This window comes from Orycteropus afer, unplaced genomic scaffold (genome assembly GCF_000298275.1).
Source record: "Orycteropus afer afer isolate SDZICR_OR568_19922 unplaced genomic scaffold, OryAfe1.0 scaffold00123, whole genome shotgun sequence".
Lineage (NCBI taxonomy): Eukaryota > Metazoa > Chordata > Mammalia > Tubulidentata > Orycteropodidae > Orycteropus > Orycteropus afer.
Genome location: NW_006921710.1, coordinates 6,040,016 through 6,065,875, shown reverse-complemented (window position 1 = coordinate 6,065,875; position 25,860 = coordinate 6,040,016). Strand labels below are relative to the sequence as shown.

Here is a 25,860-nt window from a genome sequence, read left to right as displayed (position 1 = left end):
TTCCTTTCTGATGTTTACAAAGCAGCCTGTTGAATGCTGAGCCTGGCATGTGGGCGGGGACAAAGTGTAGAGAGATTCTACCCATTCTGCCCTCTGGAGCCTCAATTATCTCATCTGTAAAATAGGAATAATGATTAACATCTCCATCATTGAGATGTGTCAGGATTAAATGATAAAATGAATGGGGAGAGGCTGAAAGAGTGTGGGCCACCTGGCAGCAGGCCACCCCAGCATCCTTTGCCACATCTAGGAAGGAAACCCAATGATGACTAGTCCTTCTGCCAGAATACTTGGCAAAGTTTTTTTTCTCTTTGACCTCTTGGCCAAAATTAGGCAGTTTGTTGGCACAGACCCAGGGCTCCTTCTGCCTTATAGCAGTTGGTCCCAGCATTGCCTCTTTCTTAATTCATTCCAGCCAGGGACCTTTGGTCTGTGGCCAGCACTGAGCACAGCCTTGATTAATGGCCAGGGGCCTTGGGACTGAGAAACCAGCTGTGGCTGAGCTGTACTGAGCCCTAGTCCCAAATCTGAGCTGTGCAAATCTCAGGACTCATTGAGTGTGTAGGGGGGCAGGGGGTGGTCACCAAGCCTCACCAGGACTGAGGCTTGATGAGTCTCTACCCGTCTCTCAGCCCTGGCCTCTCTCCAGCCTTTATCCCAACCCTATCCTGCCCTGATCCCTATACCCAGCCTCTTTCCTGACCTTGTAGCTTTGATCCAGCTCTCATTTAGGGGCTGAGCAAGTGGGCACAGCCCTCCTCTCCCACAGCCAAGTGAGGAGCAGAATGCCCTGTCATGGGCGTAGCTGAGCTTTTTCCTGTTGCTGTAGGGGCAGGTGGTCGAGACCCAGGATTCTCAACACAGAAGAGGACAGAACCACTGTCCAGACAGAGCCCAGATCCTGCCAACCTATGAACCCTGTTCTGGGCCAAAACTTCTGTAACCTCATCTTGGCCTCTGACCCTACTGGCCAATTTCTTCTAGGACGCATGCCCCTCCGTGGCTCTGTGACCCCACCTCTCCTGGTTTTCCTTCACCCTCTCCTTTTCTGCAGCTTTGCATCTTAAGAATCAGGTCCCTCAGGGTTCAGTCCTGGCCCTGCTAGGCTCCTAGACACATGCCCTTGGCATCCCTTCTCTCCCCTGGATTCTGTCACCATCTGTATCCTGAAGGCCCCAGCCTGTGGTTTAAAGTCAGCCCTCTCCTGACTCTCGGTCTGGGTTTGTAACTATCTGTAGGACAGCTGGCACGTCCCCTAGGCACTCCCACTTCAATCCAGGCACAACCAGCAAAGTTGTCATGTTTTTCTCCTAAGCACTTCTCTTCTGCTCCTGGGTCAAGGGAGAACCCAGGAGTCCTGCCAGCCTCTTCACCCTCCATGGCTCCCTGGCCCTACTCTGCCACCCCTTTCTAAGGTGGGTGTCCCATTGCCCCTCATCTCATCTGGACCCTGCTGAAGCAACTCTACATTGGTCTCCCAACAGCCACTCGTCCCTTTCCCAGATGCTTTTCATGGCAGCCTATCAGATTCCTACCCCCAGTTCTGCCCAATGTGTGGGCATATCTGTTCACCTGGTCTGTGGCCCAGAGCTTGCACTTCCAGCAGCGACTAGAGAGGAGTCCAACTACACTGACCAAAATGCTGATCACTCAGTGTTCTGGTTCCCTAGTGCCGCTCTGACAAGAAATATACCACAAATGGGATGGCCTTAACAAACAGGAGTTTATTCTTACATTTTGGAGGCTTTAAGTCCAAGTTCAAAGTGCCAAGCTCTAGGGGCTGGGTGAAAGCCCCTCAACCTTGGGGTCCAGCTCTGCCTCCTGCTCCCAGCCCACTGAAGCTAGAGGCATTTCTTCACTCAGACAGCTGCTGGCTGCTGAGGCTGAGAAGCCCCAAGGTTGACAAGTCAAAATGCATTGCCCCGATGTTACCAAACCACACGGCAGGCCATTAACTTAAGTCCATTGTAAGTCCCAAGGTCGGCCCAGCATAGCAGGCTGCTGAGCAATGACACAGCTACATGTAGGGTCCAAGCATGCCTTAGGCTAGAGACCATTATCAAAGCTTCTCCTTATATACAGGAAGCAGACCACATACCCAAAGGCAGCTACTCAGCTGCTCCCAGTAGATTCCACCATGGAGTTGATTACCAGTCTCATCATGGGGAATACTACATCCAGCTGCTCAGCCACTCAACCAGGCCTAGCCAAGGCGACATACAAACATAACCATCGCACTAAGGAAGGACCAGTGGTGATAGTCCAGTATTTGGAACCCATGGATATATGGTCAAGAGGAAGGTGGTCCATATATAAAAGAGGAACAGTGGTTCCAAGCAATAGCTTGGACTCCTGTTTGGCTTGGGATCTTCTTAGGTGGTGGACCTTAGATCAGCCATGGAGAATGGACATGTGGCCAGGAGGGGACTGGTCATCATGGTCAGAAGCCAAGGGAAGGTTTACAGAAGTTATGGCCTAGAACAGGGCTTAAAAGTTAGTAGGATCTGGGCTCTGTCCACTTCCAGACAGAGTGACTCCCAGGCTCTACAATCAGGGGCTGCCAAGTGGGCCAACTGAACACTTACTTTCTTGCCAGAGAAAGGCTCTTTGCAACCCCTACCCAGTAGGACTGAATCATTGCTTAAGATAGAACTTTTCCTTTGTTGTTGAATCTCTTCCAACTTATGGTGCTCTCGTGTGTGCACAGTGAAACATTACTCCAGTAGGTTTTCAAGACTGTGACCTTCAGAAGCACATCACCAGGCTTTTCTTCTGAGGTGCCTCTGGGTGAGTTCAAACCACCAACCTTTCTGTTACCATTTGCACCACCCAGGGACTCCTACACACCTAGTGTCATTATTTTTAGATGCTGTCTGGTCAGTGCCAACTCATAGCAACCCTATAGACAACACAAAGACACACCGCCGGGTCCTGTGCCATCCTCACAATCCCTGCTATCCTTGAGCTATGCAGCCACTGTGTCAAACCATCTCACTGAGGTTCTTCCCCTGTTTGCTGACCCTCTACTTTACCAAGCATGATATCTTCTCCAGGGACTGCTTCTTTCTGACAACATGACCAAAGTAGGTGAGACGACTTCTGCCCATTCTTGGTTCTAAGGAGAATTCTGGCTGTACCTCTTCTAGGACAGATGTGTTCATTCTTCTGGCAATCCATGGTATTTTCAGTATTCCTCACCAACACCACAATTCAAAGGCAGCCATTTATGATGGTTAAAATTTCAAAGACTGACCATACCAAGTGTTGATGATAATGTGGAGCAATTAGAACTCTCATAACACTACTGGTGGGGAGTGTAGAATGGTACAAGCATTTAGAAAACATTTCTGGCAGTTTCTTAAAAAGTTAAGCATTCTTCTAACATGATTCAGCCATTCCACTACTGTATATTACCCAAGAGAAATGAAAACCCATGTTCCGGTTACCTAGTACCACTCTGACAGAAATATACCACAAATGGGATGGCTTGAACAAACAGGAGTTTCTCCTCTTATAGTTTGGAGGCTTTAAGTCCAAGTTTAAAGTACAAGGCTCTAGGGACTGTGTGAAAGCCCCTCAACCCTGGGGTCTTTTAGGCAGAAACATGGCTAGCCAGGCAGGTGAATGATTAAGCCAGAGGGAATTATAAGAACTGGTCAAGCAAGGAGGTGCCTGACCAGAGCCCATACCAAACCCCAGCATGTAACCCTTACTTACGAAAGACCCCAGCACCTGACTCTTACGCACAAAAGCCCCCAACCATTTCCTGCCCACTATGTTAACAAGTGCTTCAACTCTGCTTCCTACCCCCATGCTAATAGGGTACTTTAACATTATTGGTTCCTGTAACACATACACTGCTCTCAATCCGGTCCTCTTAAGAACCAGGAAGAAAGTCACTATAAAAAACCCTTTCTTTCACCTGGGCAGTGCGACTTCCCCGGCCCCTCTCAGGGACCTGTGAACCTCTCCCAGGAGCGCAGAATAAAAACTTCTCTTTAACCCCACTTTTGTGCGTCCTCTTCTCCTTACTGCGACCTTACAGGGTCCAGCTCTGCCTCCTGTTCCTGGCCCACTGAAGCTAGAGGTGTTTCTTCACTCTGCTGAGGCGGAGGAGCCCAAGGTTGGTAAGAAGGCACAGTCCTGATGTTACCAAACCACATGGCAGGCCATTAACTCAAGTCCGTTGTAAGTCCCAAGGTTGGCAGAGCATGGCAGGCTACTAAGCAATGACACAGCTACATGCAGGGTCCAAGCATGCCACAAGCTTGAGACCATTCCCAAAGCTGCTGCTTATATACAGGAAGCAGACCACATACCCAAACACAGCTACTCAGCTGCTCACAGTAGATTCCACCATGGCGTTGATTACCAGTCTCATCATGGGGAATACTACATCCAGCTGCCCAGCCACTCAACCAGGCCCAGCCAAGTTGACACACAAACTTAACCACCACAACCTATATCCATATGAAGAATTGTACGTGAATGTTCATAGCAGATTTGTGGATAGAACCCAAATGTTCAGTAAGTGATTGGATAAACAAATTAACAAATTGTAGTCTATCCAGACAATACAATACTACTCAGCAATAAAAATACCAAACCTTTGATACTCACAATAACTTGGATGGATGGTAACAAAATTATATTGAGTGAAAGAAGCCAGACAAAAAAAGAGTACATACTGTGTTTCACTTATTTATTTTAATTATGATTTGAGTGAAAGTTTACAGAACAAATTGGTTTTCCATTCAGCGATCCATACACATTCTGTTTTGTGACATTTACTGCAGTCTCCACACTGGAACAGCATTCTTCCTACTTCTTCTCTATTCCCACCCTTTCCCTTTATTCTTCCTTCCATCTCCTCCACCTACCTCGCTCTATCCCTGGACAAAGACTGTCCTCTTGATCGCATATGCTTGGTTGTTGTAATGAGTGCATACCCTCCTGATATTGTTGTTCAGTTTGTAGGTCTGTCTGTTATTTGGCTGCCAGTTGAGTCATGTGGGTTAAGTTCAGTTCCTAGCTTGAAGGATGTCTGCTTAAACAATTTCTCTTAAAAAGATCAGCACAAGGCCAGTCTCCATGAAGCAGAGGTTAAAGATATCCCAAATGTCCAAACTACTGTGCCACTCCATCATTTCAGACATTAACTCCTCCTCTCAGTAATCTCCCCCATCTTAGGGTTCTGTATTTTTCTGTAATGCCTCACAGAACTCACAGACACCCAAGCAGTCATCTCACTTAGTTGTGATGGAGACTGGCAGGCTGGCAGGCTGGCAAGTCCTAGTTCTGTAAGTAGGTCTAGAGGATCCTCCCAGTTGTCAGGGTTTGATAAACCTCAATCAGCAGATCAGATGACGGCTGCTGTCCCAAATCCAGGGGTGAGATGACAATGAGCCAAAATGCAGAACCAGAGCAAGAGGAGGGCGAACCTTCCCAGAAGATTCATAGGGACACCATCAAGGAAGCTAAGGGTGGTGATTTGAGTTATACCTCCCAGCAAGGTGGGACTCAAGACATATCCCACCTGTGCTGCACCAACAGAAATAATCCAAGTGGATGGCTTTAACAATCAGCAGCTACTCAGTTGCTCATGGCAAACCCCACCACAGAGCCAATTCCCAGTCATTATAGGGAACGACTACTACCAGCTGCCCAGCCAAGTTGACACCAGACCTTAACTGCCACACCACCCCAAACAGGCATGGATAATAGCATTTACAATGCCTCACAGATTGGAGGACAATGGCTAGAAGGGCCACATCAAGCAATTCACTACAATGTCTAAAAGCCATAGTCTTGGGAGTTCTACCAAATTTCATCAGACCAGTAAGCATGGTCTTTTTTTTTTTTTATGATTTTGAGTTTGTACATACTCTCATTTACCTAAATAATAGATTGGTTCATAAAATAAAGAATAGTACTGTGCAACTTTAAAAAAATCATCTATATGAGACCAAGTGGTCAACAACTACTGTAAAACAAAGGTGAAAAGGTAAGGGGACAGGGAAACCAGATTACTGAAAGTGAAACATCCAGAAGGAAATTAATGAGAACATTAGAATACTGTGAAAAATGTAACCAATGTCTCCGAACAATTTGTGTAGTAATTATTAAATGGGAACCTAACTTGCTGTGCCAACTTTTAATGAATACACAAAATATTATTATTTTTTTAAAGAGTACATAATGTATGGTTCCATTTATATAAAACTCTATAAAATGCAAACTATAGTGGTAGAAAGCCTATCAGTGGTTGCCAGGAGGAGGAGGTGGGCAGTGGAGAGGGACAGAAGGAAAGGATTACAGAGGAACACAGGCATCTTGGAGGTGATATGTTAACTGTCTTGATTATGGAGATGATTTCATTATGATTATGTTAAAACTTATCACATTGCTTAAAAAATTCACACACAACAATGAGAGTATGTCAAAACAACAATGAGCTATCATCTCACCCAAGGCTAATAGCACAGTTCAACAAGACAGAAAATAACAAATGCTGGTGAGGTCAAGGAGAGATTAGAACTCTCATACACTGCTGGCGGGACTGCAAAATGGTATGACTATTATGGAAAACAATATGATGTTTCCTTAAAAAACTGGAAATAGAAATATCATTTGATCCAACAATTCCGTTACTAGGAATATATCCTAAAGAGGTGAGAGACAGGACACGAAGAGGCACATGCACACCCATGTTCATCGCAGCACAATGCATTATAGCAAAGGGATGGAAACAACCTAAATGCCCCTCAATAGGCAAATGGATGACCAAACTATGGTACATGCACACAATGAAATACTATGCAACATTCAAGAATAATGAATACATGGATCATTTCACAACATGGATGAATTTGGAGGACATTATGCTGAGTGAAATAAGTCAGTCGCAGAAGAACAAATATTGTATGAGCCCCTAATTGTGAAAAGTCAAGGAAAGGTTTACTCAGGGAAGGAAATTCACTTTGTTGGTTACTGGGGACAGGAGGGAAGAGGAGGGAAAACTTCAGACTAGTTGGGGTTCATATGTTGATTTGGGTGTGGGAAGGACAGGATGGAAAGAGTCTGTGACCAGCATGATGACATTGGGGAAAGGAAGGACACTGAAAAGTGCACATAAGATATATTGACAACAGAGGTAAATACTATTACATGCACAGTACTGCATTACCATTAACACCAAATACCAGGCTATGGAAAAATGCATAGACAGGTGAGAGGATCAGGTGAGGATAGGTGAACAGGAATATACCCAAGACCAAGGATCAATTTGGCTGAAGGTAATCCTACATATGCACTTGTGCTACAAAATTAGCCAAATACATTACAGAAACAACAGAAGACAGATTTGGAGTAACTTCTCAGAGACAACCAAAACCTTGAGAGAATCACCAGGCCTCCCAACTCGGGATCATAGTCTCAGGGGACATCATGCTCACTTAGTACAACATAGTACATAAAAATCTTGTTCTACAACCTACTTCGGTGAGTAGCGACTGGGGTCTTCAAAGCTTTTGAGCGGCCATCTAAGATGCAACTGTTGGTCTCCTCTCATCTGAAGCAAAGAAGAGTGAAGAAAATCAAAGGCATCTGGAAACAATAAGTCTGAGGATAAAATGGACTAAGAGTACCTCAGCCTTCATGACCCCGAGACCAGAAGAACTAGATGGTGCCTAGCTGCCAATGCCAACCACTCGGAAAGGGATCAAAACTGGAGATCCTGGGTAGAGTGGGAGGAAAATGTGGAACAATATTAAAAAACACACACACAAAAAAAAGACCAGAATTACCGGTCAGATAGAGACTGATGGAACCACTGAGACTATGGCCCCAGGTTACTCTTCAGGCCTGGAAATGGACTCACTTCCATGGATTGGCTGCTAGGCCAACAGTAGAAAGACCTACATGCAGGATACCTCCCTCAGGGAGATGTACCCACCTACACTGGGGAGATGCAGCCCTTAGATCAGTGAGCCATGAGACACCGGAGGGGCAGCATTCACACAGAGGGAAAGCTGGGCAGACAGTGCATAGTTCAGAAGGGCACAGGGAGGGGGTGGTCACAGGGAAGAGAGGGGAGGAGAATTTGTTATGCTTGGGGATGGTAATTGGGGCGTGAAATCAAATGTGCATGAGCTATTGAATGTCAGACAAATTTGCTTGTAAATTTGCACCCAAAGCACAATAAAAAAAAAAAAAAAAAGGTAATAAAATGTCCCTGACTTGGCAGGAGGTCAAGGAAGCAGGTGGGTACATTGTAGGTGGTGCTGAGAGGGGCTGCCTTTCGGAGCTTTTCCACAGGCAAGGTCCCTGTCAGGTGGAAGGGGCAGGAGCCAGAAAATCCTTGAGACCTCCCCTGGGTGAGCTATGGCATTGGGAGGTGGGGGCATGGTGTTTGGAAAACTACTGGAAATAAGAGCCTCAACCCAAGGCTCTACTGTAAATCATCCTTCCCACTTGCAGGTCTTTGTGGGAGGGGGTGCCCAGCTTGGCCCTTCAGTGTCCAGGGAGGCAACCAAGAAGCCTACCTAGGCCCTGCCTGCCTTGAGACCTGCCTAGTTCTTCAAACAGGTGAGAGGAGCTGTTTTAGCTCCAACCATCTATGGTCAGACTGGGCACTGCTCCAGGGATTTGGGAAGCTAGACCAGTGGCCCAAATTGTATTACCGGGATGCATGCACCATCAGAGGTGTCTCGCTGCCTCACAGGTAGATTAAACAGGTGAACAAGCCCGTCTATGGGAGGGACAGGCCACTGCCTTTGCCTTTTTTTTGGTGACTTTTCTCTTGGATGTGGGGAGAGGAGGCGAGCCACCTGCCAGAGATGATGGGGTGGTCTGGAGCCCCAAAACAAATGGGTGGGAGTCAGAAGACCTTGTTCTGTCTCCTTGCCACAGAGGTGTGACAGTTTTTAAGCTCTTGCAGTTGCTAACTGAGCAGGATTTGAAAGGCCCAGCCCTGGCTTCTCTCAGAATGGGGTTGGGGAGGTTTCACTCCAAACAGCTCCAGCTTCCTAGAGAGAGAGTGTGGGTGGGGTAACCAGTCTCACTGCTGTCCAGCTGAGACAGTGCCCACGGCCCTGCAGGACCAGCTCCATTTCTTCTAGAGGTCACAATGCAAACCAGCAGAGGGGCCGAGGAGAAATGAGAGAGTGGGTGTCGTATGTACCACACATGTTGATGCACTTGTAGTTCGGACCATTTGGAGAACACCAGGGCTGAGGAATTACCTCAGCTCGGGGTCGTGTAGATCCTTGAATCCCCTCCAAGGGAGTGCTGAGAAGTGGGGGCTTCTAGTGCCCTGTCCATCTTGGAGCTGATCAGTAGTCCAAGGTCTACACAACAGTTCTTACCCTGCCCTCATTGTGCTTAGTCTTACAGCTTGTGTGAGGCAGATGTGTGCAAATGTGTATTGGGGGCTGAGGAGCATTCCTCCAGCCCTGCTGGACTCTGAAGAGGGTGGGCAAGCCTTTCACCTTTACTACCTTTGTCCACTGAGTCTGCTGGACTCCTCCCATTCCTCAGGCAGAAAGCTTTAAGTGCCCCCAGCTTACCCCCTTACCCCTCCAGGCCCAGCCAGCCCAGCCCAGAACACCTGTTGTCTAGGATCTTCCACTGCTTGGCCTGGCTTCTTCCCTAGCTACGGTCGTGATTGTCCTTGGACCCCCAAGAAGTCTGGCTGGGATGCTGAACAGCTGAGACTCAGAAGGCCTTGACCCCTGACAGGCCTTATCCCTTCTGCCCAGATCCTGGACTGGCCATTCCCTAGAGCCATGTTAATAAAGAAGGAGGAAGCAGCCAGGTGAGGTAAGGATAAATCATGAAATGACTGTCACCAGATGTCAGCAGAGGCAAAGATCAATGCAGACAGGAACAAAGACAAGGCCAAAACCAAAAAGTCCAGACCCATTGCCACCAAGTCAGTTCTGATTCATAGCGACCCTCAGACAGAATAGAACTGTCCCACAGGTTTCCAAGGCTGTGATCTTTATAGTAGTGGACTGCCACATCTTTCTCTCACAGACTGGCTAGTGGGTTCAAACTGCCAACTTTTCAGTTAGCAGCCAAGAACTTAACTATCACACTACCAGGGCTCCTTGAGACAAGATGGAAAAAGAGCATGGAGGCAGCATCTTCTGACCTGCTCTAACTTCACAAGAGGAAGACAGAATCACCATCAGCAGCCCAAGGCTTATTCCTATGAGGCTTATTCCTACGCTGCCACCCTCCGGTCTTCTTACCAATTCTGATACCAACTGTCCTTCCCACGGCACTCACTACTTCTCTGCTGGGTTCGATAATTCATTGCAGTGACCACACAGAACTCACAGAGCATGCTCACGGTTATGGGTTTATTAGGGAAGTAACAGTGGACTGCTAAAAGAACTAACAAATCTGTCCTGGAAGTGCAGCTGGAATGCTCCTTGGAAATGAGGATGGCCAGACTTCATCTCACCTACTTTGGTCATGTTGTCAGAAGGGACCATTCTCTGGAGAAGGATGTCATGCTTGGTAAAGTGGAGACTCAACAAAAGACGGAAAGGCCCTCAACAAGGTGGATTGACACAGTGGCTGCAGTGATGGGCTCAGGCATAGCAGGGATCGTGAGCCTGGCACAGGACCAGGCAGTGTTTCGTTCTTTTGTATACAAGGTCGCTATGAATTGGAGATGACTTGATGGCTCCTCCAGCCCTTCTGCACTCTACTTCACCTCCAGCTCTTCTCTCTTGATGGCAGTGAGATCCTCCCTCTGCCTCTTGGAGGGCAGAGTGACAGAACTAACCAATCCCAACATCAGAGTTGCACACCTTATTTGCAGTAATCTGGTGGGTGTTACAAAGACAGGTTAGAAAAGCCATACCAAGTAATTCACTGCACCACACAAGGCCAGTGGGTCTGAAATGGGCTTGAAGCTAACTCCGAGAGAAGAATGGGCTCTGTATCGGTGTGGACAGAAACGCAAAGAGGATCTCAAATAGGGACACTCAAATTCCCAGGTGCTGTCTCTGCATGGGCTCATTGAATCTTCCGAGAGTAGCTCTCTTTACAGGGGGGTGGGGGTGAGAGGGTTGGGGGGTTGGAGGGGAATTTTGCATATACCTGGAAGAGCCAGGATTCAAACCTGGCCTGGGGGCCCCTGGAGTAGACTCCCGTCCTCCAACACCCTGGTTCTCTCATGATGCCTAGACAGTTCCTCCCATCATTTCTCGCCCCATTTCATAGCTTGGAGACCCATCTGGGGTGACTCTGGCCCTTGACTTCCAGAGTCCAGAACATTTTGTCCAGTGTATCCTCAGTGATCCAGGGCAGTGCCCCTCCCCTACTTAAAATCACCTGGGGCTCCATCCACCATCCATGTCCAACACTTACCACAGACTCAGATACCTTTTAAGGTCAAAGAAACTAGCATCTGCCAACAGAGGTGGACCCACTAGGGGGTGTGGGGCAGCCCTGGCAGGTGGGCAGGCTTTGATGGCAACATTGTTTCACTGTCCCCGTTCTCCCCCCACCCCAGCTTTGCTCATCTTCACTTCCTGCCCTTTCACCACCCCCACTGTGAGGGCAGGATGGGCCTGATGGGCCAGAGAGGACTGCTGCTGGGCTGGTGTAGTTGGGGCAGAGACTGTACCCTGCCCCGACCCCCAGCTCAGAACTCCCTGGGAATCCCTTTGCTCAGGGCCCCAGACCCCAGGTTTGGGGCCCTGATTCCTAAGCAATTGTTGGATAGACCCAATAAGGTCCCTGAGAGAGTCCCATCTGAGGCAGCAAACCCTCATGTCAGCCTGAGGTCAGAAAGAGGCCACTAAGCATTCAGGACCATCTCTAGGAGACACTGCAGGTGGGCTGGAACCCATCACTGCCTCCCAAGGACACTGAGCAGGCCCCCAGTGAGCAAACTGTTTCTCTCCAGGCCAAAGCTGGGATCAGATCAACTATCTCAGGGACAGTTCTGGGAGCCACTGGGCATCCCAACCCAAGGCCCAGGCTTGTCTCCAGTCTTCCTGGGCCGAAGATGAGGGGTGGTCTCGATAACCTCTCAAGGACAAGGACAAGTCCTCTTGCTCCTTGTGACCCAAAGTAACTGGTATCCAGAGCAGTAGGGTGAGTGCCTGCCATCCTGGCCCGCCCACCAGGTTAAAAGTCTGGTGGCTCTCACCAAGGACAGATGCCTACCCTTCATTCCCCCCTGACCAGGGCTCCAGAATGGAGCTAGGACGGAGGTCTCAGTGCTTTGTTTTGCCAAGCACCACATCTGTGGCCCACATGCCCCGCTTGGGGTCTCTGCCCTCTGGGCCCCTCAGGAGACTGGGGATCCCGGTCCTGACAGCTGCCTAGGGTGCTGCAAATGAAGGAGAGAGGGTGTGCTGCCTCAAGGCGGGGTACATTCCCAGGTCAGTCTCTGGTGTGGGGCTTCTAGACCCAGAGCAGAGACCCCTTGTCCTTCCCTGTCAGGAAGTTCAACTCTCAGCCATCTCCCCCTCCCCGCTCCCCTGTCCTTTATAAGAACCAGGAAATAGCACATGGTTGGCTGGACCGGGGCATTCTCTGCTTTCAGCAGGTGCAGGGCGTGGACCTCGTTTACACGTACCCCACCCTGGGCTCAAATCCAAGCAAGGGCTCCTGGAGGTTAGAGATGACAGCTTGTCTGGCTTGAGGGTCCAACTCAGAGTGAAGGAAAGGGGCACAGAGAATGTGCCCTTGGCCCTGCTGGAGGTGCAGGGCTCTGGGGAAAGTCCCTTCCCCACCCCCTTTCCCCCAGGCCTTCCTGCACCTCCATCTTGCATAATTCTGACCAGGAGGAAAAAGAGGTAGAAGTCTTGCTAAGTGTTTCAGCAGGTTGTTGGCAATTGCCTCACCTTTCCTGGGTTTGGCAAAGGATGGATCACCCCACCCTGGGTGGGCCAGCAGTCAGGGAGGCCCATAAATAGAATCCCCAGGCTGGCCTCCTCACTCATCTCTCCGGTCACCAGGCCCAGCAGCTGCCTGGAGAGCTCTGGCTTCCTCAGCCCAGTAACCATGCCTCTAAGTTTCCTGTGGCTCGGCCTCACCTTGCTGGGCACCCTGCACACCCAGGCCCAGAGCTCCACCCCAGGCCTGATCCCAGCACCCCCTCTGCTCAAGGTCCCTCTGCAGCCAGACTTCCAGGAGGACCAGGTAAGGGGCCTGGAGGGGCATCTGCAGGGAGGTTGCAAGGAGAAGTGGGAGCAGTGGGGCAGAGAGGTGAAGAGTCCTTGTATTGGTCAGGATGGGTGCGATTCAGGGAGTCTAGGGCCCAGAGTTAAGCCCAGCCCTGCCCACGGGTCGCCTGATCAAGACCCCTGCCCCTCTGGGCCAGTTTGCCCAGGGGTGTATGAAAGGATGGTACAGGAAGGAGGGTTTCTGGGGCTACACCTGGGCTCTACCCGTCATCAGCCCCCTTCTGCAGTTCCAGGGGAAATGGTACGTCATTGGCCTAGGAGGGAATGCGCTTGGGAAAGATAAACAAGGCCAGTTTAAGATGTATACCACCACCTATGAGCTGAAAGAAGATGGCAGCTACAATGTCACCTCCACCCTGCTCAAGTGAGAGCCACCTCCCCCTGGGGGAGCATGCGGGACCTAGGAGGCTACCCCAGGGCTCTGAAAAGCAGACAGATGGCATAGCCAAGGGGTTAGGGTTTCTTGATTCATTCATTCATCTGGCCAGTGTTTGTTGGTCACTTCAGTGCAGACACACACAAGACACCAGTGGAATGAGCACAGACAGTCCTCGGGAAACAAGATAGAAAGATTAGGAGTGTCCTGGAATGAGAGCAAGGACACTGGATCCAGCCTGGAATCCCACCTGAGTCTTCATGGAGGCCTTCTGGCCTCTGGGCCGAGCCTTCAAGGAGCCAACCTGTCTCAGAAGAAGGTGTGGAGCATTCACTGCAGGGGACAGTGGAGTCAGAGCTACTCTTTCAAGAAGCAGGCAGCTATCAGTATGGGTGCCCTGAGCAGGAGTTGGCAGGGTCTTGAGGCTACAGTGGGGAGGGGAATGCAGAGTACAGACTGGGAGGGTGGGAGACCAGAGAAAGTGAGGCCGGCTAGTCACACGGGAGGAGATGACTGGCAGGATAGATTAGGACTTGGAGAGGAGGAGCCAAGGGTAATCCCACTCCCTGAGGGTTTCTGGCTCTAGCAACTGGGACTGGAGCATTTGTGGACTAAGTTGCAGAGGATGGCAGATTTGAAGAGCTCAGCTCTGGGCTACCAGGGACAGGGGCTGGATGGCCTCTGTTCTCAGAGGGATGGGATTCAGGGGAGAAGTCAAGATTAGTCCAACAGCTAGGGGAGTCCTTGGCATGGAGCAGACTAGACTCTCAGGGGATCAGTTACCCAGGAGAGGTCATAGAGAGGGAAACAGCCAGAAAAAAGTAGAGGGTGAGTGAGTGCTGAGGGTGCAGCAGTAGTCAGGGAAAGCCACCCAGGGGAGGCAGCTCTGAGGAGAGAAAAGCAGTGGGTGCTGGGGGTTGGGTCTGAGCAGGGTCAGATGGCCTGGGACAGCAGGCCAGGCTGGGACAGCTAGAAATAGGCTCACAGGTGGAATACCCAGGCCCATTGAAGTTGGGTGGGTCGGGGCCTCCTGCTACAGAAGTGGGGTGGGCTGTCATGGGGTGGGCTGGGCTGGAGACATCAGAGTCCTGGCTCTTCTACTTGCAGCCCTGGCCCCTATCTTGTCCAGCTCAGGGAGCCCAAGCCTCCTCTCTCACTCCTCCTCTTGTCATCTCTCTCATCATCCATCTCTCACACCCACAGGAATGAGAACTGTTTCCACTGGATCAGAACTTTTGTCCCAAGTTTCCAGCCAGGCCAGTTCAACCTGGGCAACATTAAGAGTGAGTCCTAACTGAGGCAGGGGCCCTGGGCTCAGAGGCTCAGAGCCTACGGGATCCACCCAGAAGGGGAACAGACCTTCCTGCACCTCCACACATGATGCTATGTGGGGGAGGGGCAGCCTCCTCCTCCTCCTCCTCCCCCAGGACAGGGCTGACCCCTCATCACCCACCTACAGATTTCCCTGGTATACAGAGCTACACAGTGCGTGTGGTAGCTACCAACTACAGCCAGTTCGCCATAGTGTTCTTCAAGAAAGTTTCCAATAAAAAGGAGTACTTCAAGACCACCCTCTATGGTGAGTCCTCACCCCTGCTCCTTGGGTACCTACCTCTTGGTCACACTCAGGGATGGGAGAGGCCCTTTCCCACCCAGACCCCAAAATCCCCTCAAGCTCTGCTCTGAACTCCTGGGAGGCCAGGGAGAGAGGTCTTTCCTGAAGGACCTTCCTCCGTGAGGAAGGAACCCAAGGCCTCCTTCACTCATTCAACAACATTTATGGAGTGTTTGCCTGTCGTACGGGCTGTCTTGACCACAGGGAGAACCAAGGAGCTGACCCCTGAGCTGAAGGAGAACTTTATTCGCTTCGCCAAATCTCTGGGCCTCACCGATGACCACATCATCTTCCCAGTCCCAATTGGTAATGGCCAGTCGTGGGAAGAAGGGGACATGGGGACTGTCCAGGCCTAATGCTGCCACACCAGGGAAAAGGGGGGAGGAGGGACTCAGTCTGCTGCCCCGGTCACTGGGGTCTGAGGAGTGGATGGCTCAGGAGCCCCATGAGAGGCACTTTGGGTTCAGGAAGACTTTTCCCCACCCTGGATCTGTGGGACCCCTAGGGATTTGGGCCCCAGGTGCTCCTCCCTGACAGGTTACCCAGGGCCCAGATGGGAGTTTCAGGTCCAGGTCCAGGTCTCACTGGCCTGGGGTACCCCCCACCCCACCCCCTGCACTCTGGGTCCTGTTATCCTGAGCCAACTCCCTTTACCCTGGGGCTTGCACACCACTGCCTTGGGAGTTGCCCTTGTCTTCAGGTGGCCTAGCATGGGCAGAGACAGCTCCTGCTAGCCCACTTGGAAAGCCTGCAGCTTCCAGGCTGAGTCTGCCAGGGCTCAGCCAGTAAATAGGCAGGCCTTGGTGCCTATGCAGATGTGGGTTTGGGCCTCACTTGCCTCCTGGCTCCCCAGATCAGCCCTCTCCTAGGCTTCTCTCCCACATTCTCCCTCTTCTTCCTGCTCCTACACGCCCCCATCACTCCCTCTGTGACCCCCATCCCTGAAGGGAACCCCCCAGATTTTCTGCTGGGCCAGGCTGGGGCCTGGACAATGCAGGAGAATTGCAGGGGCCCAGGCAGTCAGGGTTCACACACACACCCACACACATCCCTGGTGTTCTAACCAACTCTCTCCTCTACAGACCGGTGCATTGATGATGCGTGATTGTGCAGTGAGAATGGCTACCCTGGCAAGAGGCCAGCCTCTGTGAGGGTGCCCCCAGCCACTCTCACCAGCGCTGCCAGAAGTGAGAGAGCTAGCCTGCTCCCCTGGGATGCCCTCCTAATCCAGCCCACCCCACATTGCCTACTAAATAAACACATGTCACTAGAGCCTTGAGTCTGTGCTCCTTGACACTCGAGCCATGGAGGGAGAAACAAAGGGCTGTCACTCACATTGCTACCAGGGCCCCCCAATTCCCAGCCACAGAACCTGCCCAGATATCAGAGCTACAGAGCAAAGGAGCAAAGTTTTTCCTTTTATTAAAGGCGCCCCCCTCCTGCCCCCACTTGGATGGCAGTGCCCATGCTGACCATTCAGTTTGAGTTTTCTCTCTGACCCCATGGCTCCCCCTATGATTACTTCCAGACCACCATGGGGACCATTCTGAAGTCATGGATGGGGAGGAGGTGTGTGTGTGTGTGTCGGGGGGTAATGCTGCCAGTTTCCAGGCAGAAGATTCCAAGACTCTAGGTCCTGGGATCACTTGGCTGGGCCTGCGTTCTGGGATGAACAAACCCCTATCCACTCACTGGCCATAGCTGCATCCACTGTGTGTCTGCATTAGACAACAGGAACCCCTTCTCTTCTCCTCTCCCAAGGTCAGAGGCCAGAGGGAGTGGGGCCCTGAAGAAACCTAGGGTACACACCTGTCTAGGGCAAGGGGAGATTCTAGAGGTGTGAGTAGTCCCAGCTATTATTCGCCAGGTAGCAGACCCAAGAATCAGTTCCACCAAATGCTGCAGCAGCTCAGAAATCAGGGCCAGACTCTGGAGAGACCAGCTCGGTACAGCCCAGGCGCAACCAGGAGAGGTCCCAGACTGAGACGGGAGCCCAGCTAGCCAAGGGGAGGAAGCTGAGCCCAGCACAGGTGACCCGCAGCCTCTCAGCAAGCAGCAGATCCAGTTTCTTGACCTCGGCCCAAGCTTCCTGTCACCACCTGCCCTTGTGGGGCCTTTGAGGAACAAGCTCTTATGACACAAATGGGGCATTGTGTTTTCCCCTGAGTCAACAGATATATTCGTTTCCTATGGCTGCAGTAACAAATTACCACACGTCTGGTTGCTTAAAACAACACACACTTGTTCTCTTGTAGTTCTGAAAGTCAGAAGTCTGAAATCAGCTTTTTGGGGTTGAAATCAAGGTGTTGGCAGGGCTACACTCCATCTGGAGGAAGGAGGAGAAAATCTGCTTCCTTGCTTTTTCAGCTACTAATGCAGCATTATGGTTCCCACTTCCACCTTCAAAGCCAGCAGCACAGTGGTCTCTCTCTCTCTCTCTCTCTCTCTGCGGAAGTTCTCACATCATCTTCTCTCTTCTTCCTGTAGTCAAATCTCTGTCTCCCTCTTATAAGGACATTGTGATTATATTTAGAGATCCCTGGATAATCCAGGATAATCTCCCTACCTCAAAATCATTAATCATTTCTACGAACAAGGTAACATTCACAGGCTTCAGGGATTAGGTTCTGGGTGCCTTTGGGGGCCATTATTCACCCCAGCACACAGGTTTAGAGGGGGAATGGTGGTAGGGCTCATGAGATAGAGGGTGAGAGGGTCCCAACCCTAGGTAGGAAGTGACTAGCGACTCCAGAGGCAGGGCCAAGCCAAAGCACACACACCCTTCCTCTATCGGGGCCAGCTGATGGAGGGAGTGGCTGTTTTCTCCTCTTGTTTGGTATGTGGGCCTATATCATAGGTGTGGGGTCGGTGGGATGCAGGCCAGCTCTGCTGTCTGGATCTGGAGAAGGGGACAGCCATAAGGGAGCCTCTGTCTCCTGCCAGCTTCATGTAGCCCTGTGGGTGGCAGGACCCAGTCCTGTTCCAGGATGGAGCCTCTTTTGTAAGCAGCCCAGTGGAGAACAAGGCTACAGCTTTGCTCTCTGTCTGCCTGTCTTGCTCCTTCCAGGATCACGAGCTTGCACCGGGCTGCTCTTAGGCAATGGGTGGAAGCCCATCTAGATCTATAAATGGGGGTCTCCCCAGTGCCCCCACTTCTGCTGCTCCCTTCCCTCTGCCTAGGCTCGCTGACATGGAGGTCCCCAGAGGTGTTTCTGTTAGGTGCCACCGAGTTGGCTCCGACTCACAGTCACCCCATGAACAGAATGAAACACTGCCCAGTCCTGTGCCAGCCTCACAACCCTTGCTGTGCTTAAGCCCATCATTGTATCCACTGTGTCAATCCATCTCATTGAGTTTCTTCCCCTTTTTCACTAACCCTCTACTTTACCAAGGAGCTCTGGTAGCACAGTGCCTAAGGCACTTACTTGACTGCTAACCAGAAGACTGGTGGTTCAAACCTACCAGCCACTCCTCAGAAGGAAGATGGGGCAATCTACTTCCGTAGTGATACTGCCTCGAAAACCCAAGGAGGGGTCGCATAACAACAACTACTTTACCAAGCACGATATCCTTCTCCAGGGAATGGCCCCTTCGGACAACGTAACCAAAGTAGGTGAGACTAAGTCTGGCCATTCTCACTTCCAAGAAGCATCCCAGCTGCACTTCCTCCAGGACGGATGTGTTGGTTCTCCAGGCAGTCCATGGTATTTTCAGTATTCTCACCAACACCACAATTCAAGGTCATCATCTCTTCTTTGGTCTTCCTTTATTCACTCTCCAGCTTTCACATGCTTATCAGGCAACTGAAAATACCATGGCTTGGGTTGGGTACACCTTAATCTTCAGAGTGACATCTTTGCTTCTTAACACTTAAAGAGGTCTTTTGTAACAGATTTACCCCGTGCAGTATAATGTCTGATTTCTCTTTTTCTTTTTAAAATTTTATTGTGATTTGGGTGAAAGTTACTGAGCAAACTCATTTTCCATACAGCCATTCATACACATTTTGTTTTATGACATTGACTGTAATTTCTCACAGCTCTCTTCCCACTTCCTCCCCGTAGTTACCTCTTCCCTGTGTCCTTCCCTCCCATGTGCTCCTGCCCCCCAAGCTAACTCCCTGTGCAAACACTGTCCTTCTGTTCTCCTGACCACTCCAAGGAATGTATCTACCTGATGTAAATGTTCACCCCAGATGCCTGTCTATTGTTTGGCTGGAAGCCATAGGAGTGAGTTCAGTTCCAGACCTGAAGAGTAGCTAGGGGCTACAGTCTCAGGGGTCTCACCAAGCTCTATCAGACCGGTAAATGTGGTCTTTTTTTTTTTTTTTAATGATTTTGAGCTTTGTTCCACATTGCTCTCCCACTCTATCCAGGATCTCCTGCACTGATCACTCTCCAAGTGGTTGTCAGTGGTAGCCAGGCACCATCTGTTCTTCTGGTCTCATGGCTGAGGATCACATGGTCTACTACTGGTCTCTTGGACAATTGTTTCCATGTGTCTTTGGTTTTCTTCATTACTCTTTGCTCTGGATGACAAGAGACCCATCATTCCATCTAGGTGGCTGCTTGCAAGCTTTTAAAATCCCAGCTGTTATTCACCAAAGTAGGATGTAAAACAATGTTTTTGTGTAATACTTTATGCCAATTGAGCTTGATATCCCCTGTGACCATGGTCCTGAGCCCACAGGTCCAACTACTCACTCCCTAAGGATAGCTGGCTGTGGCCAAAAAGCCACCACAACTTTGCCCTTCATTAGTTCTACCGTACACCTGGACATTCTTACAGCACATACAAATACACATGTAGAAACACTGACGTCTGATTTCTTGACTAATGCTTCCATGGGTGTTGATTGTGGATCCAAGTAAAATGAAATCCCTGATAACTCAATCTTATGTCCATTTATCATGATGTTGCTTATTGGTCTAGTTGTGAAGATTTTCATTTTCTTTATGTTTAGGTGTGATCCATAGTGAAGACTGTAGCTTTTGATCCTCATCAGTAAGTGCTTCACGTATGCTTCACTTTCAGCAAGGAAGGTTGTGTTATCTGCATATCACAGGTTGGTAATGAGTCTTCCTCTAATCCTGATGCCACGTTCTTCTTCATATAGTCCAGCTTCTTGATTATTTGCTCAGCATGCAGATTGAATACGCACAGTGAAAGGATACAATCCTGACGCACTCCCTTCCTGATTTTAATCCATGCAGTATTACCTTGCTCTGTTTGAATGACAGCCTCTTGGTCTAGGTACAGGTTCCTCATAAGCACAATTAAGTGTTCTGGAATTTCTATTCTTTGCAATGTTATTCATAATTTGTTATGATCTACACAGTCAAATGCCTTTGCCTACTCAATAAAGCACAGGTAAACATCTTTCTCGTATTCTTGTCTTTCAGTCAAGATCCATCTGATATCAGCAGTAATATTCCTTATTCCACGTCCTCTTCTGAATCCAGCTTGAATTCTGGAAGTGCCCTGTCAATATATTGCTGCAACCATTTTTAAATTATCCTCAGCAAAATTTTACTTGCATGTGATATTAATGATATTGTTTGAAAATTTCCACATTCTGTTGGATCACCTTTCTTTGGAACGGGCATAAATACCAATCTCTTTTTCAGTCATTTGGCCAGGTAATTGTCTTCCAAATTTCTTGACATAAAGGAGCAAGAGCCTCCAGCATGCCATCCATTTGTTGAAGCATATCAATGGGTATTCTGCAATTCCTGGAGCCTTGTTTTTCACCAATTCCTTCAGTGCAGCTTGGACTTCTTCCTTCAGTATCATTGGTTCTTGATCATATGCTGCCTCTTGAAATGGTTGAACGTTGACCAATTCTTTTTGGTACAGTGACTCTTTTTTTGATGCTTCCTGCAGCATTCAATAGTTTGCCCATAGCATCCTTCAATATTGCAACCTGAAGCTTGAATTTTCTCTTCAGTTCTTTCAGCTTGAGAAATGCAGAGCATGTTCTTCGCTTTTGGTTTTCTAACTCCAGGTCTTTGCACATTTCATTATAATACTTTACTTTGTCTTCTCTAGCCACCCTTTGAAATCTTCTGTTTCTCTCTTTTATCTCATCATTTCTTCCATTCACTTTAGCTACTGTACCTTCAAGAGCAAGTTTCGGAGTCTCTTCTGACATCCATTTTGGTCTTTTCTTCCTTTCCCTTTTTTTAATGACCTTTTGCTTTCTTCATGTGTGATGTTCTTGATGTCATCGCACAACTCCTCTGGGCTTTGGTCATTGGTGTTCAGTGCGTCATCAGGCTGCTTCCCGCCTTCTGACAGGCCTGTTTGCCTTAGCTGAATGCCAGACAACCTATGCTAAAGTTTGGAGGCCAAGACCCTGAGAGGGCGGGGTTCCCGGGACAGAGGCGGGACGTGGGCGGGGCCCGGAATCAGCTGGGGCGGAGCCTGAAGGCGGGGCGGGGACATAGCTTGTGCCTCGGAGGCCGGGCCCGGAGGAGGCGTGAATGGGGGCGGAGCTGGCTCTGCTGAGTTCGAGCAGAAGGGGCGGGCCCGGGCTACAGGACCGTGTCCCGCCCCCACGTTCCACCCTTCCGGCTCGGCGTTAGGGCCACTGCTGCTTCGTTCCGCCCGGAGCCGGGTTTCAGTGTGACCGTCCCGTTGTTCCATCATCGTGCGGGCCTTGCGGCGCCCGAGCCCGCAATGTCGGGCCCCAATGGGGACCTGGGCGTGCCAGCGGAGGCGGGTGCGGAAGGCGAGGAGGACGGCTTCGGAGAAGCAGGTGACCGAGAGGGGCCGCTGAAGCGACATTTGCCTTTGCAGGGGTATTCTCCTGGGACAGGGAATTGGAGCCAGATTTGGGGCTTGGAAGCGGCCGAGGAGCCCTTCTCTCCCCTGGGTGGGTCCCGAGTTGCAGGCGCTGCCTCGGGGGTGCAGGGCAGGCACCTGCGACCGGGTCCCTGGCAACCGCAGCACTGGAGAACTGGGCAATAATGCGCCTCGTTTTATAAGTGAGGAAACTGAGGCAGCTCAGGGACACTCGGCCGTTTTCAGTTTGCTCCAGCCACTTCCTTGAGCCCCTGGAAAGACCGAGGCACCTGAGAGGGGTGGGGCCGGGTTTGGGGCTTGGATTAGCAGGAGCCGCTGACTGGGTGGGCGCGCTCGCTCTGCTGAGTCAGCATCCTCTGGCTTTGCTGTTGCTGGTGTGATCTCTAAGCCTTGCCGACTACGGCCTGTTTACATAGCAGCCTGTTGAATGCAGAGGGGTGTGGGGGTGGAGAAAACCAGAAACTGTCATGCCACCATCTAGAGCCTATCTCCCCATCTGCAAATTAGGAATGATTAATGTCTGCCTCATTGAGATGTGTCAGGATTAAGTGAGAAAATGAATGGAAAATAGTTAGCTGGTTTCCAAGCATAGAAGTGTTCAGTAAATGATTATTATTGCTGTCTTTAGTGTAATAAAGACTGGTTTATTACTTAGATTGAAATTTTTAGTACAGGTAGGATAAGTATGGGGTCTTTTTTTTTTTCTTTTTCTTTTTGGACAGCTTTATTGAAATATCATTCACATATCGTACAATCTACCAGTTTAAAGTATGTAATTTAAGAGTTTTTAGTATAGAGGTGTGAAGCCATTATCACCATCAATTTTACAACATTTTCATCACCTAGGGTCTGCTTTAGGAGCTCTGGTAGCATAGTGGCTAAGACACTTGCCTGCTAACCAGACGGCTGGCGGTTCAAACCCACCAGCCACTCCTCGGAAGGAAGGTTGGGCAATCCTACTTCCGTAGTGATACTGCCTCGGAAACCCAAGGAGGGGTCGCTATGAGTCGGGGCCGACTCGACGGCATATAACAACAACAACAACAACAAGGGTCTGCTTTTTAATAAAGAGGTAGAGAGGCCCTCCCAGTGGAGAACTGCGTGGGGAACTTAGGTCTGCCTTGGGAAATGCTGGTGACCAGTAGCCAAATGTCTATAAGCACTGCTGGCAGGAGGCCCTTGGCCAGGCACTGCTGCAGCTGTGGTGGAGGCATCTGGAAGGGCCTTGCAGAGAGGTCACATTGAGTGATGTTGGCAGATTCATAGTACTTACAACAGTGGGGAAGAGGGTGTCCCAGGCAGAAGGCAAAGGCTTGGAACTGGAAAGTGTCCTTGACATAGATAAAGCCTGGCCCAGGAGTGGTGTGGGAACACCTGCCGCCCTCATCCCTTCTGGCTTACATCCCATGACACAGAACACACAATACTGATAATAATGACCATCTATAAAGTACTTGCTGTGGCCACACCCTATCTGAAGTCTTGATATATTTCTCTCCTTATAACCACTCAGTCCTATCCCCTTTCCAGAGAGATGCAATAACTTACTGGAACATAGCAGAACTAGAAATCAAACCCAGGTCCGCCTGTCCCTCAAGTCTGAGTCTTGGACCTACCACTGACACCTTGGAGGACCCTGGAAGGTCCCTTCCTTTATGGGCCTCAGTGTCCCAATCTATACCGCTAAAGAGTTGGACTCTCAAATCCAGCCAAGGCTTGTCAGGACTTTCCTCGGTGAGGCTTGCCATCCACAGGGTGATGGGTGCCCTTCCCACTGAATGCGGACACATTCACATCACATCCCAGTCATGCTCTTCTGGGTGGCCTTTTCCAACCTCTACCAGCTACTTCCCCTTTGGTCCCGAGCTAGCAGCTGAGCGTATCTGAGCCAGAGGGGCCTGAGTCATGGGCTGGCTCAGAACTGGGTTCTGCAATGGGCACAGGCCCAGACCTTGGGCGCTAAGGGACAATGTGTTGCTGAGAGAACAGGTCAGGAGTGGCCATGAAGGAAGGAGGCCAGGGAAGACTTCTTGGAGGAGGAGGTATTTTGCACTGGTCCTTGAAAGGTTGTTGTGGTTGAGGCATTCCGAATGGCAGGGACAGTTGCACAAAGGCAGAGAGGCTAGACATCAGAAGCTTCATTCATTCTTTCATCCCAAAAAGTGCCTATTGTGTGATGGTGACAGCACCGGGGAAGCAGTACTGAACAAGGCGAGACCCACACACAAACTTCAGCAGTCCATCCTGAGACCAGGGCGGTGGAGGGTCAGGAACAGAGGCCTGATCCAGTCTGGGGCATCAGGAGGGCTCCCTGTGGTACCATCCATTCTGAGACTTGAAGGATAAGTGGGACTCATCCAGGAAGAGAGGAAGGAAGGAAGACAGAAGGAAGACAGTGTATTCCAGGCAGAGACAACGGCATGTTCAGAAGGCCTGAGGTAGGCAGAGGCAGATGTAAGGGAGAAAAAGAAAAGGCATGGGAGGTGGGGCTAGAGAAGGGAACAGGGGGGTCCTACTGCAGGGCCCTGGAGAGTCTAGTGGGTGCTTTGGCTTTATCCTAAATGTGGAGGGAAGCACGGAAGGGCTGGAGAACAGGGCTTGCCTGGGGAGCAGAGGAGGCGAGGCTGGACCTGGGGACAGATGCCTTGAATGCCTGACTCAGGAACGTGGGCTCTGGGCTCTAGGCAGCTGCTGAGGGAAGCAGAGAGGAGACTTGGGACCTAACAGGACTTCCCAGTTAAGACACTGTCTGGCTGACCACCCTAACCCTGGAAAAAGGTGCAGCAAAGCCTTTCCCCTTTTGATATCCATCCATTTCCCAGATGGTGAGACTGAGGCTAAGGACTTGCTAGGGACTTGCCCAAGGCCCCTTTGATGCTGTCTCCTAGCCCCCAAGGGAGACAGGCTAGGGGACGGTGTGGGGGTGGGGGTGGGAGTGGGAGTGTGTCTGTGAATCCCAGGGAGGCACGGGATCTGGGCTGTGTCTTCCCCTTCCTCCCAGAATATGCTGCCATCAACTCCATGTTGGACCAAATCAACTCTTGTCTGGACCACCTGGAGGAAAAGAACGACCACCTCCACGCCCGCCTCCAGGAGCTTCTTGAGTCCAACCGGCAAACACGCCTCGAGTTCCAGCAGCAGCTTGGGGAGGCTTCCAGTGATGCAACCCACTAGGCTCTGGGCGAGCCCAACCAGGCCCTGACCCTACCTCCCCAGGCCAGGCTGTGGCCTGGACACTCACCACCTGGCTTAGGTACCTTCTCAAGGGCTGTCCTCTGCCTGTCTGGGCCACCCTCTTGACACTCTCCTTAGCCTGCCTGACCCCCACTGGCTGGCGTCCCCTCCTGGAGCCAGGTTATGGGCTTGCAACCCACTCACATTGCCTGCCTGCCCGAATCCTGAGCACTCCCCGTTGAGTGTCCACATTAAACGGGTCTCTCTAACACTACTGTGCTACTCTCCTCTGTACCCTGAGATGAGGACTCCGCTGGCCTCTGGAGGTGAATGGGGCAGTCATGGTATTTCCGTGTTGATTGTGCACCAGCAGCTCACAGGCCAGGTGGTGGGGCTGGGGTTTTGGTCGTCTTATATTTGTAGCACAGGCAGATGAGCTGAGGACTTCTTCCCACCTGATGCACCCTGGCCAACAGCTGCTTCCTCAGCCCTGGCCCACACACAGCATCAGATGTACTGAGGTGACCCTGTGTGAGGCACTCAGCCTCTCTGGGTATCAGAACCTTTCATCAAGACAATCCAAGCTCACTACTGCCACAGACAGGCTGTGTGACCTTGGACATGACCCTCTGCCCTTGGCCTCAGTCTCTCCAGCTAGCTAATAACAGGGTTGGCTTGGT

At 50.5% G+C, this 25,860-nt stretch overlaps 2 protein-coding genes across 2 annotated transcripts; both read left to right on the top strand.

Annotated features, from left to right (window-relative positions):
- The first annotated feature begins 13,029 nt into the window (after positions 1–13,029).
- On the top strand, positions 13,030–16,307 carry LCN2 (lipocalin 2). The gene is made up of 6 exons (XM_007944366.2): positions 13,030–13,167; positions 13,439–13,575; positions 14,791–14,870; positions 15,047–15,166; positions 15,407–15,508; positions 16,285–16,307. The coding sequence occupies exons 1-6, from the start codon at positions 13,030–13,032 to the stop codon at positions 16,305–16,307; spliced, it is 600 nt and encodes a 199-aa protein (XP_007942557.2).
- Positions 16,308–21,880: 5,573 nt separating this feature from the next.
- BBLN (bublin coiled coil protein) lies at positions 21,881–25,180 on the top strand. Its single transcript, XM_007944285.2, has 2 exons — positions 21,881–21,959; positions 25,008–25,180. Exons 1-2 carry the CDS (start codon positions 21,881–21,883, stop codon positions 25,178–25,180), a joined length of 252 nt encoding a protein of 83 aa, XP_007942476.1.
- The last annotated feature ends 680 nt before the right edge of the window (positions 25,181–25,860 follow it).

Excerpts from the sequence above, each read along its gene's own strand:
- LCN2 (XM_007944366.2), top strand. The coding sequence starts at position 13,030 with ATGCCTCTAAGTTTCCTGTGGCTCGGCCTCACCTTGCTGGGCACCCTG. Across the intron at positions 14,871-15,046 it reads CAACCTGGGCAACATTAAGA|ATTTCCCTGGTATACAGAGC; the intron begins GTGAGTCCTAAC and ends ACCCACCTACAG. Across the intron at positions 15,509-16,284 it reads CATCTTCCCAGTCCCAATTG|ACCGGTGCATTGATGATGCG; the intron begins GTAATGGCCAGT and ends TCTCCTCTACAG.
- BBLN (XM_007944285.2), top strand. The coding sequence starts at position 21,881 with ATGTCGGGCCCCAATGGGGACCTGGGCGTGCCAGCGGAGGCGGGTGCG. Across the intron at positions 21,960-25,007 it reads GGACGGCTTCGGAGAAGCAG|AATATGCTGCCATCAACTCC; the intron begins GTGACCGAGAGG and ends CCTTCCTCCCAG.